Genomic DNA, 13,953 nt, shown 5'->3' with positions numbered 1-13,953 from the left:
TCTATTTTTTAGGATTGGTAACGTAACATATCCTTTATACTTATTTATTTGTATGTAATGCATATATCGAAACAAATATGGTGAATAAATTGGATTTTGCTTTCCTTATTGTTAAATGGCCTTTCGATTCTTTTTCTGGTATTTTGCAATCGAAAATTATCCGTTGAATGTTTGATATTTCAAGGTAAAACTCCTATTTTTTGTTTTACTGTTTTTCACAATTACATAAATAAGCCATAATATCAGTCGGTACTCATTTCGCTTATCTACATATTGCTAGAAACTAAAGGAATAGGTTTTTCTTTGGTTGAGTTGGAGTAGTTGAATAAGTGTGGGGAAATGAAAGTCTTATAATGTATCCGAGTGTCATTTCTTGGTCGTTCTTCCTTCTATGGATAATACTGATTTGATTGTTTACTTGTGTTGCTTTGGGACCTGATTTATATGGCATTGTGGCACCGAAATTGCACACATTTTCATTATCGGTTTCTTTTACTGGCAAGGGCAATAATAATTGGGTGGGAGCAAAAAAGTACGAAGCTTGCATAGAATACTATTGTGTGAAGTAGGAATAGAGTTAACATTAACCAAATACCTTTTGGTTTGTCATATCAGACTCATGACCAATAATGATGAAGCGGCAACCACAGGACTAAGTTATTAGATTAGACTTTAAGTTATTTTGAAAAAAATAAAATCTACAATTGTTATCGATGCTTAATATATTTGTTTGATAGAACTTAGAAATGGGAATAAGCAAATTCACCCACATGTTATTGTTCTGATGGGTATAAAACAAATTTGTTAATCAACGGCTGCACATTTTCTTTTGAATACCCTGAGAGGTGGGATAACACCGCGTACTGTGGTAGAAAAAAAAATTTTACACCATGGTGGAACTCTTTCAAAGCATATGTCATATTGATTTTTCTGTGTTTCGTGATATACAATTGTGTGTGCATTTAAGATTGAAGATGCCGCAAAATATATAGAAAAAAAAACACTATGAAACGTTTTTGCAGTATCTTATTTAAACATCTCCGTGGCTATTATATCATTCACTAGAATTACCTCGTCATTGTGGCAGGTTTTTGGTACTAATGTTTTAAGTTTTCTATGTTAAATATGTTTTCTAGTCTACATTTAGTTGTTCAGTTGACATTGTCAATGTATTGCAACAGCGTAAAGGGGTTTAGTGGGATAATAAACATGCTTCCTATCAAGTGGCGTAGAATAATCTACAATTTAGTTCTTTTAATGATAATTTTATGGGAAATGCTTATTAAGTTTTATCAGTAAAATGCGTGTGTTGTTTGATAATAGGCATTCCCACATGTACCTGGATTGATACAATATCCTGTGTATCATTACATGTGTAATACAAACCAATAGGAATTTTTTTATTCAGCAAAAATTAGTTGTATCATCTATAATATGATAACATAGGTGATAGAAACTCTAGGTGTGCATGTATACTCAATCCTACTCATTCCATTTGAACATCTAATTAGCCATTTCGCATGTTGTGAGTGTTGCAATTATATATATAGTGCCCCTATTATTTCTAATTTTGTTTCTCGTCAGTTCAATCGAACTTAATTATGTTTCAGGTTGTACTTAATGAGGATTCAAATTCTTTTATTTTGTACTTTTTTTAGGTTGTTGGCTACCAGTATTTTAGGAGACTGAAATACAGACAGTAAACATAAGGAAAACAAACTAAAACGTAACAAGCATTATTGAAAGGGCAATTAGCAACATTAGGTAAAGTAGTTGAGTACTATTTTACTTAAAATACTTCTACCCGTAAAGTGTACCGGATGTTCGGTTCTAAACATCATTACAATTACAAAGTCCATGGTCCAGCTGTTTTCAAATATGATTACCGTACGTTTCATATTTTCATGTCATGAGGTATAGTTGGATTAAAAGAATGGAAAAACTTAATTAACATGTATCCATTTTGCATCTAGACCTGTTCTTTTTACTAATACTTTTTAACTCATTTTTTTCAAGTTCTTGAGGAAATTTGTATCTGTTAGTGCACGTGTTCTTTGTACATTGTCATTGATTGTTCTTTATTTATATTTTGTTTGTGTGATGACGTATTGTATAGTTAAGTCCTCTAATTTCAAAGAAGAAGAGTATCAAAAACGCAGTATGGGACGTCTGGTTGTCAATGTTTTAGGTCTAGATCAGATAATACAAAACTTACATTTTTACCTGTTATATTGGTGATGGTATACTGTTGTGTAGTTAGTTTTTATTTTTTCTTTTATTCTGGCTTGAATTTTCAGTGCCATTATTAAAAAAATATTGTTAAATTTTCATACATAATTTCTTTTCAAAATCACAGTATTTTTCAATTCACACCACTAATGTTGTTAGACAAATGGATTCTTACTTGTTTATTTGCTGTAATGTTCTCATTTGTACTTACAAAAAATTCATAGTGACTATCAGAGATACGGAAATAGTCTTGTCATAGCTTGGTATAAGGTTTTATGTAGCGTTATATACTTGGAATGTCTTTATTTCTGTAACAATTCATCTACCGAGTCAATTATTTTAATACGCTCTGAGATTTAAACTCTTGCGACTTGAATCTATTGACTTATTTTTATAGTTGCTGTGTTGTCTATTGCATGATAAACACAGGCAAGATTGGAAGCTCGTTTTATACTTTGCTTTTTTATCTGTGGAGTCGCGCATGTGGTTTCTTTAAATGTTCCTACCATACAGTTTTACAAAAACACAATGGACCACCTTAAATTTTGAGTAAAAAAATTGTTATAAAGTCTTTTTTCTCTTTTCATCGATGGAATCATATATTCAGTATCCAGCTACATTATATGGTATGATGGGCTCTTCTGCTATATTTACATTTTGCAGTACTAATATTACTCATTATTATAAATAGAAAAAAAATTGTCTTGCTTCAAAATTTGGGTTTCTCCTGCCATACAATGTATTTGCTATATATAAATTTTTACCTTAATTTTGATGAAATATTCCGACCGGTAAATTATATGACTTAGCCTATAAACTAAACCTAATATTCTGTGTAGTGAAAATGAAACTCTTTCTGTGTGTCCCAAAAGTGATATTATGTTAAAGCGATTGATTCGGACCGTAAAAAACAGTTTATAGAAAGAAAAAGGTAAGCGTGACATATTTATTATATATATTGATTTGTATGATAATATAGAAAATATTTTTTTTTCAATATTTTTTTTCCTAATTCAGTTACAGCAGATTTAAAATGTGTTAGTTTACGCAATTTCATTGTATGAACAGTAAGATTAATAGTGAAAGTGGGGGAAAAAATATATATATATATAAACACAACAGGTCAATAATATTTGACAACCATATGGTGTTTCCTAAATAATAATAAGTTAATAAAATTGAAAAAGGTGATTCGGTAGACTTAAAACCACTTCATGTACAATTTGATATTGATAAAACAATTTGTATAAAATTGTGTATATGCTTTGTAGACTACATGATTAAAAACATAACTGTTCGATTGAACTTTACTATCACTGATTAGGACACTTCACTGTTATATATTATAAAACTGGATGTCATACTAGAATATGAAACTACAAGAACAGTTATGTACAAATTGTTTTCATGCATAAGAAATGTAGCACTTTTATATAAGCCGTTGACCCAGGGTCCAGAGTTGTATAAAATAGATATATTTCAAGATAAAACATCACTTATAAATATTTAAAAAAAATGTAGCGTAAGACAGTAAATAAGTTTCCTGCGATTATGCAAACACAGGCTTATGGAATAATGCACTACATAATAGCAAATCGTTGGGGAGGTTTTTACAATGTTTCTCTTTTTTCTTTTTCTTTTTTTAGTATTGAAACTACTCTGATTTGTGGCGACACTTCACTCGATATATAAAAAATCAATACTAGAATATCAGAACAAGAACAGTTTTCAAATATGTTTTCATGCCTAAGAAATGCACTTTTACATAACCGTACCCAGTAAAGAGTTGTTGACATACTCATGATTAGCATCACTTAAAATAAGCAAAAATATAGCGTAAAGCAGTACTCAGTATGGCTGAAAACCAGCCTTATGAATGAGTACATGATAAAAACCTAATGTATTTATATTCAAAATCTACATCGCTTGTTTCTAGATAATTTACCATATATAATTCATGATAAATTCAGTCTTTAACGCGCGATGAATAAAATTGCAAGTTGCAGGTTCAAACAATACCGGAAGTAAATAGGTAATTGGTTCCAGACCAGGCATCTTTCATTTCCTAAAATAATATACATAAATGTCAATGTCCATTACTTTTGATGATCACATTAAGTAATTATAGTTCGTTTTTGTTTAAAATACAGACAAAATTTATCAGCAGTTGGGAAACTTGAATTTGATCTAATGAAATCACGAATCTCATGCAATTGTCTACAATAGAACATTAGCATAATGACAATAAATTATAAAGGTGGGGGGGGGGCAAATTTTGTAAAAATTGTCGCCACACTATTACATGTACGCATCTGGCTATTTATATGGATGAGTGTCATGACTTGATAAATCAAAGGGAAAAAATATCAATATTGTTCTCATGTTCACATTTAACGCCGTGTTTCCGTAGGGACAAATCTGTGAAAAAAGAAGAAACTGATGTAGGTAATGGGATTGTCAGAAAATTACGTTTTATTTTACCCAATACAAACATATTATTAACAGTATTACAAATTAAGCCTTTTCTTTGATTAGTGATATATTATTCTGTCAAATTTGATAGCATGAATATTGAATAAGGAAATAAATAACATCTTTTCTGATTGTTTATTTCACGGATACCACATATCTCATGCAGCTAATTAAAATTCACACAATTATATTAATGACATATTTTTAGCTTGTACTCACCGAAAACAATGTCCGTCGTTTCTGTTGCATAGTCTTGTTCTGGCAATTTATGGAACAGTCCTGATTCGCAAGTAGGTCCATACTTCTGAGCAACACAATCTGATGAAAAACAATAATATCAATCCAGTTATATTAACTTAAGATGTTAAATTGCTTCAAGAAGTTATTTAAATGTTATTGTTTTTTCAAAGAGGTAATGGATGCTTCGAAATCATTTGATCAGTTAATTACATTCTTAAAAAATCAAATACTGGCATGTTGATGTTGATGAAATTCTCATTTGCAAAATCTAGTTGAATGCAATATAGCAGCAGTCATACAAAAAATGGACAGGGAGACATTATAACAATATAGCTCAGACAAAATAAATATCGTATAAGTGGTTGCTTCGTACGGAAATGATATTTTTGAAAATATACGTTGGATATATTATTATGGACACGATAATTTGATATTCGAGACATTATTTAGGAAATGACTAAATCGCAATAGATTTTGCAAACCAGCACGCTAAAATATAAAACTACTTATTTGAATTTTGAAATTAGCATTTTCCATCAGAATATCCATCAATAAAGTCTTGGTTATGTGATTACGCTATATATGAGGTGCATAACGAAATACACAATGATGTTAAACTTTTACCATAGCAATGTCCAGTTCTCTTCTCACAAGACCTGTCTTTACAACCTGTCGAACAATCTTGGTTACAAAACTCGCCAAATTTCCCATTGAAGCAATCTAAAATGAAAATAAACAACATTTCATGGTGTCACTATGCGTTACCGTATACGTCTTCGCTGCCATGATGTATTTAAAGTCAATTTGCTCTCTTAGATTTTTATTATTATATATAAACTTACATAATTGGATATATAATATAAAATGTATACAATATAGTGATGTGATACCAGGCTGTAGGCAAAAGTATTACGCCAAAATATAAAAAAAAACAGAAATAAGTAGCTAAATTAAAAACACAATTTAATTACACATATAAGAGTCAGTATACAAATGTATTTGGTGTTGATGGTAACAACATACCAAAATTAAAATTGTTAAACCCATTCCTACAACAAGATAGTTCTAAATACATTAAGTAGCATTCCAACACATGATTTCGTATTAATATCTTCTAAATTAAGTATTCGTAGTCCGATTTGCCGAGAGTAAATCTGTAGATAAGAACTACTGTAATTTTAATTAATTTTTTGAGAGACTGTAGAGCACCTCAGTTTTTAAAGCGAACGTGAACGTATACTCTAAATATAAAGACATTTTCAGATAACATGTGAGATGGATCGTCGTGATGTAAATGTATTAGTGGCAACAACATAAGAAGGACGAAATATATACAACTATAAAAACGTATTGATACTTACAAAAGCAAGCCGCCGTTGAGGAGTTACAGTTACGCCATAACAGACCGAAGGACAATCGGTTTCACAAGTGTCTCCATGTTTTCCTGCAGGACAACTCCTGTTCGGAATGAAAAATTAAAAATAAAAGTATATCGCATTGCTTATTTGAATTTCAGTATTGGAACACAAACAAAATTCAATGTATTGCTTATGTAGCTGCGTAAAGTTGATTATCTGAGAATTAAAATGATTCCCTATACTTTCTTTCTATATCTTATTGCCGACATGATGAAGTGTATTTTGTTATTTTATAAGATAACAACGGCATGATATTTCTTGATCAATTGGGGGGTTTACATCTTCATAGCGGAAATCGCACAAGCATTACATCTCACACGTCCACGTATCTAAAATTTATATTGTAGTTAACAACTTTTTGGATTGATTGATACGAGCATTTTCCTTTTGCTATAAATTTTTCTGTTTTCCATCTCTTAAAGGATTAATGTGGGCGTGCGAGTGTAGTGTCGCGTTGCTTCTGATTGTCTGAGGATGACGGCTTAATGGATTGCATAGTCAAAAGAGTACCAATCTTAAATTTTGAGTATCTGAGATTATTGTTTGTAATTCGAAATTATTAGGATTTATTTGGAATTTTTTTCGCGTTTTTATGTTACAGGAGTTAATAACACAAAAATCTGGAGTGTACATTGATCATAAATCCGATTCACACAACTACAACAAATTTTTGATAGTGAATCTTTAAGGTGGTAGTGTATACCCTATACCCTAATTTCTTTCTGTAGTTCATTTCTTCTTTTTGCTTGTTTTTATGAAGTAAATATGTTGTTATGCATCTTCTGTCATAAGTTCGATGATAAAATTGAACTTATAAATTTTTTTCTAATTCTATAATTCAATTTTGTCATTTCTGGAGTCGTTGGCTGCTCATAGACAAAAATACAAACATTATATCTGCACTTTAATACAGGCCCCAGAGTAAATATAAAATTCTTTAACAAATATGTTCTATGATATATGTAATGCTAATTGAACGTTGTTATTATATCACAATGCTCTTTTACATGAAAATAATGGCTTTACTTCTCGTCCTTGATCAGTTTTTTTAGTGATAATTTTTGTTAGAAATTGGGGTAAAATTATGCGTTTGATATATAGTAGTGAAGATATATTCACCTTTATAACATTATCTCACAAAATGAAATATATATCAAAGAAATACTGTATTAGTTCAATTTTTATAGATAAAATAACTAGACTAATAATAAAAACGTGACAATGTTGCTTTTATTTATATCAAATTGTCAAGAATAATTGAACCACTTATGTTCATAGCTGATGTCATTTGCTACGAACTATAAATACCTCTCATTTTATTAATTAAAAAAAAAAGGTATTTAATCACAATAGAGTTATCTCCCTATTGTATATTCCTTTTCATACAATTACTGTAGGTTCTCCTGAAATCAAGTGTAGCGATTGTTGTCTTTACTTATAGTTTTAAAATACATAACAATGGTTTATATCATTATATTTTTACCATATAAAATTGTAATATTATCGTTTGATGAATTATTTTATTCTTTGTTATTTTTATTAAAAACTAAGTTAAAATTATTTTATTCATAAAATTCCAAACTTCAGGAAAGGGGATACTTAATTCAAGATCACGGTCAATTAAAATATCGCTTTAAGAGCTATGAGGAGCTCTGTCAGAGCACAAGCGTCACTGCATGGGAAATAAATCAATGATTTTGTACTCCACTTACCATCGAGACTACAATTCTTAATAAATAAAAGAAGACTATCCAAAACAAGTCAATGTGTAAAGTTTAGACTGTTAAAAATGATAGTAATTAATGAAATTTTCAATGACTAGTATTTTAGATATGCATGCGTGTTTAAACCTTTGGGACTTTTGCATATTGATTTTGATTTATCCTTACAAACATAATTATAAATTAGTCATTACTTTCCATAAAAAAACTTAACATAAAGTGATTCTAACTTAAGCAGCGTGAGGTGTTTGCAAACATGCTATAATTTGAATATCTAATATCACATTTTCATACTATTGCATGCATGAAAAAAGTGTCATATAAATTTATTGTTACCACAGTTAAGGCCAATGTAATTCCTTCACATGGTCAATCAGAATAACATGACCATGACCATGAATTCCCCCTTCATGGTCAATTACGATTGCATGACCAGGAGCTGGATATGTATGCAGTCGGCAATTGAAACATATGCTGTAGGTGAGAGGGGAGAGGGGTATTCATTACCACACTTCTTCTAATAATTAGGCTAATCATTACACCAAATATCTAATGCTGAGCAGATTTTAAAAGAAGATAATACAATAGTAAAATCAGGTTTATTTCAATAAACATTAAAAGCTTTCTAAATTAATATTTCATTTGATATAATATATAAAAACATTTTTGCTCTTCAGAAACCTTGATATCAACCAAATGACACGTTGAAATTGACATATGCATTATATCAATGGAAAATGGATTTGATTTTTAATTACTAGCTCAATTTACTGAAGACATTTAAAATCTCCGATAGATATTTTGAATTTGCCTATTTCTCTTATATTCGCTGAACAGGCTTGATAGTAATCCAATTGCTTCATACTGTACAAATTCCCTTAACACATTTTTGTGCAACATTTCGCAGAGTCAAAGTTTGTTTTATCTTTACACATGTCAAAAAATCATTGCGCCCCTTACGATGGGTAATGTAACAAACAGATGTATTTACATTTAGATAAAAACCCTAATGACGGAAAAAACTCACAAAGATAGTATGTGCAGGTAAATAAAACAGAGAGCAATGGGAGAGTGTGTATATGGAAGGAAAGGTGTCTTTTTTTCAGTCAACTCGTTTGAGGTTAAAAAAGTTTGCAGTAAGTCAGTCATTGCATCATTTCTCGTCATAGGCACTTTAACCATGTCGCTTCGTTCGAGAGCAATATATGCCTTATTTCTTGAAAATCATGCACTTCTCTTAATTGTTGACACAGCATATGTATTCATTGAAGTAATACTCACCCAAACCTGAACCTCACACAAGATTAATACAGCGTCGTTACTATACCAGGGTTGTCGTTTGTTAGAGTTTCTATAGTTATACACAGTCACATATTGACCTACATACGGGCACTGGTGTGTAACAATCAATTGTACGGAACTACTAGTTGAACTGGTGTCCGTGAAACACAGAGTGCCGTCTTGTGGGGAACTGGTGCTGTTGGATACATAAAGCTCGTAACCGGCCAATCTCGTCTGGAATTTTTCTAAGGAAGGAAGACGAAAGAGCTTATGGTCTTTGATGAGTGACTAGATATGAAAGTCATGCCAATTTTGAATAATGTTCTAATACATTTCGATCAAGAAGTAATGTGTTTCAATTTGATTCTGGTAACGTTCGTTCACTGAACGGTTTAGTGTCAGAAATAATCCATCGTTTTTATGTATTTGTAAAAAAGTAATACTAAATTTTATACTTAAAAGTATTAAATTAATTCGTTAAATACTTTTCAAAGAGTTAACGTTGCTAGTAAAGTTGTTTCTATTCGACCAATGTTGAATAATTTCAAGAGTCGGGATTACTATTGAAGAAACATTTTGATTTCGTCAATTGAATAAATACATTCAAATGAATAAGGTGTATTTGACGTTGGTGATAACGGTGGTTTGTAACTGACATGCTCACCTCTGTAGTATATTGTAATTCTGTTAATTGTCGTCATTTGTTCAAGATTTACCCGCCACCAGACAGTTTTTGCCAGCACTCCAGATGAATCCTCAGTGTTTGTATGTGTACAGCAACCGCTCCCTATGCTCGTATTCACACAGCCATCAACAACATTTTTAGCTACCCAAACATCGTTATATTTTGAACTCTGTTGAGATGGTTTTCCGACGGCAACATTCTCTGTACAAAGAAAAAATGTACAACAGCTAAAGTATGGTTCAAATGGTCTTCATCAGACATCGCTCTGTAGAAAAAAAATAATTTAGGGTTGCCTACTGATAAGGAAATATTCACATGTAAGAATGGTTTGTGTCCCTGCGGTCGCAAGGAATGTGAAACCAAGAGCAGAACTCATGTATGGCGTTATTTCGAGGATGGAGGTCGTACTAACAATAAAAGGAATTCTTATTTCAGAGAAATACGCATTAGCGAAATGCATCATCATCATCATCATCATCACATCACAGCAGCAGCAGCATGTGTCAGAATCATCAATCGCCATCGCCAGTATCATCAACAGTATCAGCAACATTAGTTAACAGTACAAATATATATTTAGATCTTAATTTATGTCGGAATAGAATGTAAGATGAAACATATGAAATATATTTAAAACATAGACGACGAAAATGATTAAACCGATATCGATTTTGTCAAACTTTTATCTTTATTGTCATTTGCAAACGGTATCTATGGAGTATTTGAAACATGTCTGACGAATTATGAAGCATACATACGAGCCGTAATATAGAAGAGATTGACTATGAATAAACGAAAACATATACCAACACATCGACATTATCGTAGATTACTACTAATGAAAGCTCAGAGTACGTATGGTGCGTATTTGAGTAACCTTCGGTATTACTTTGTTTAACTTGATGACATATTATGTTAATTACAATGTATCAAAAGAAATAAAAATAATAGGAAGAAAGAAAAAAAATGATGATTAAACTAATTTAATGTGAATAATTACTAGATAAAGTATGATATATATCGCAATATCGTTTCATCAGATTAAATTGTAATGATCGGAATAAAACTTTGTCGTTAAAGCATTTCATATTATTATTATCTTAATTGCCTCCGAAGATGAAGATTACAAAAACATGAACAACAAACACATATACAAAGCATGTTCAAATAGAAAAGTGAATGCAAAATGAACACTACATTAATAATTAGTTACTTCGCCAAATTTATACGAAGTATAACGATATGCAAGATACATGTACCTTCTAAATAGTAATTTATAGTACGACTAATTATTATTCATTACACATTACACAGAGCCCAATCATATATCGAACCGTAAACATTGACAAAATACATGTATATGAGTCCGGAATACATAGGGGTGGAGGGAGAGCCCTACTAGCGAGGTGTTATAGACTTGCAAATCTATTCTTCTATACATTTAATCCTAAGGACTAACCATGTCATTCACCTAAGGATTGCGTGACAAATTCACATTACTATATGTTCCGGATATTATGGGAGCCTTACAAACTTGTATCTATAATTATAAACTACTTCAAATTGTGTAGTATTGGACAAATACGTAATCTGTATGCGTAGGCAAAATAGATTGTCGAATGCTAAAGGTGGTCCGTCCCTTTATCAAGGTTAACATAATTATACAATTGATTGTATCTTGTTATAAAACATCGAAAGGTTCAGCCGTCGGCCTGCCCTATCATACTACCTTAAAATTAAATTTCAACGATATGTCGTGTTTTGAGATAACTACTTCTTTGTCCCCTGTGAAGAGGTATTTAATTCATGAATACTGCTTTCAGTGTATCTCAAAATTCGAATTATGTTAATAAAATTTATCTGACTGTTATTTGTTTTAAATAAAATTCAGATGTGGCTTTTACATCAAGCAGCGATCGGAGCACAGCAGTATGGCATCATGCGATTATTGGTGACGATATAACTGCATTCGGATGTTAAACTTCTGTAAAACCAATCACATGTATGTTAAAAGCCTGAACGATCGGCAAATCGAAAGACCATAAAATAATTTTTATCATAATTGGTTGGTGTTATTCCACTCCCAAGGTTTCAAATAAGCATTGCAACTTTTGATTGACAATTTGCGTATATGACACTTGGTATACACTCTGTACTCATTCCGATTGGCTGGTGTATTCGTGAACATTTGGCTGATAGAGAAATAGTGCAGAGTACTGTGGTAGAAATCTTGAAGATTAATATCATTCTTAAAAATAAATGATCCATTGAGTCTAAAAATTCACTCCTTTGTTTGCAAACCACTATACTTACTTTCAGCGACAAAAGAACGTACTACGCAGAGCAGGATTATTGTAAATGTAATCTTCCTGAGCCCCATGTTCGATTTCGCCATTTTAAGAGCAATGGCGACTGAACAAGGAAGTTAATTTGATATCGGTCCCAATGTAATATGTTTACGCTTATCAATTGCATGAGGCATGCAATTATCTGATCTCGTATTTGAATAAAGTCGCACCGTATGTAGTATGAGACACCACAATTATTTAAATGGCTATGAACACGGACTATTGTTTGCAGAAGATCCACCTATATACGTGATTAGCAATTTGCAATTAGTGTACAGTATGGGTATTGAAATTGTACTGTATTAACCTCAATCAGGGTTAACGTTTAAATCGTTATAATGTTCATGCATGAACCAAGTCCAGCGTATAAATCTAGTCACACCAAAAACCGAAGGTCACTTACATAATATAGTGTAGCATTAAAATGATAATAATATGCAGCATCGATCGAGATTTTTATTCTTTGACTTACTTGTGGTTTTTATATTTTTTAAATTACGAATGTATACTGTTATTTATTAAAGTCAAAGTAAATGAATAAAAATCAGTAATCACTTTTATATTATTATGATCACAAATGGCAGTGCATATTTATAAAGACTTTAAGAAGTACAAGTAGTGTACTATAATAGCAATGATATTAGACTTCAACGAGGTTTTATTACAGAATCAGCATAATACCCGTTGAATATTTTGGCACATTTCACTTGTGTAACATGCCATGAAGCATTTTCATTGGCTGGATATTCATAGTGTTGCCATAAGCAAACAAAAACGACGTCAGATATGATTGATGTCAGGATTTTCGAGGATGGGGGGACTGCCAACCTCTGCTGTAATTTCACAATTCATTTTGACGTAGGATTCTTCGAAATGTGTCATGTCTCCTAGACGCTGGGGAGGAGAAATAGGTGTCCATGTATCCCTTATCAAAATCGAGTTAGTTAATTTTAAGTTAGTTAGTTGATTAACAAACGATAGTTTAGATAAACATGATAAACATGATAAACAACAGTCACACGTTGGGGAATCTGTGTATTCCAAAACTTAAACTCAATATTTACACCGTGGTGACCATTCCTTATTCTTTATTAAGGGAAACGTACCACCATAGAATGTGTAATGATATCTCCCCACCATAAGATATAGTGCTTAAATAGAAAACAATATTTTATTGTTAAATAGTTTGAATAAGCAAATACCTGCTATACAGTGAATACAATGTTATGAAAACGCGTTATGAAAATAAACCCGATTTTGAAAGCAAATCCGATTGAAGAGATCGTTAAATTGACCCATCATAGGCGCCGTAGATGTTTACACACTGGAGTGTGTAAACATAAACGATATCAAACTGCTATCAGGATTTATCACATGTTTTTGTTGGTTTTTTTTCATTATGAAAAATGCATAGTTATGGGATTAAATTATTATAAAAATGCTGTATATATCTAGACTCTTTTGCCTTTTGTCATCAGAATATATATATATATATATTGTATATTGTGCTTCTGCTTGCATGAAGTTAATTGAACATATATTGTTTCATGTTCTTAATA

At 31.3% G+C, this 13,953-nt stretch overlaps 1 protein-coding gene across 1 annotated transcript; it reads right to left on the bottom strand.

The window, feature by feature from the left end:
- Positions 1-9,304: 9,304 nt before the first annotated feature.
- LOC138326131 (fucolectin-like) lies at positions 9,305-12,779 on the bottom strand. The gene is made up of 3 exons (XM_069272263.1): positions 12,360-12,779; positions 10,018-10,247; positions 9,305-9,649 (listed from the first exon to the last, which is right to left on the bottom strand). Exons 1-3 carry the CDS (start codon positions 12,439-12,441, stop codon positions 9,305-9,307), a joined length of 657 nt encoding a protein of 218 aa, XP_069128364.1. The 5' UTR covers positions 12,442-12,779.
- Positions 12,780-13,953: the final 1,174 nt, after the last annotated feature.

The sequence above is a fragment of the Argopecten irradians genome, chromosome 6 (genome assembly GCF_041381155.1).
Source record: "Argopecten irradians isolate NY chromosome 6, Ai_NY, whole genome shotgun sequence".
Classification (NCBI taxonomy): Eukaryota; Metazoa; Mollusca; class Bivalvia; order Pectinida; family Pectinidae; genus Argopecten; species Argopecten irradians.
This window is presented reverse-complemented; position numbering and strand designations above follow the sequence as displayed.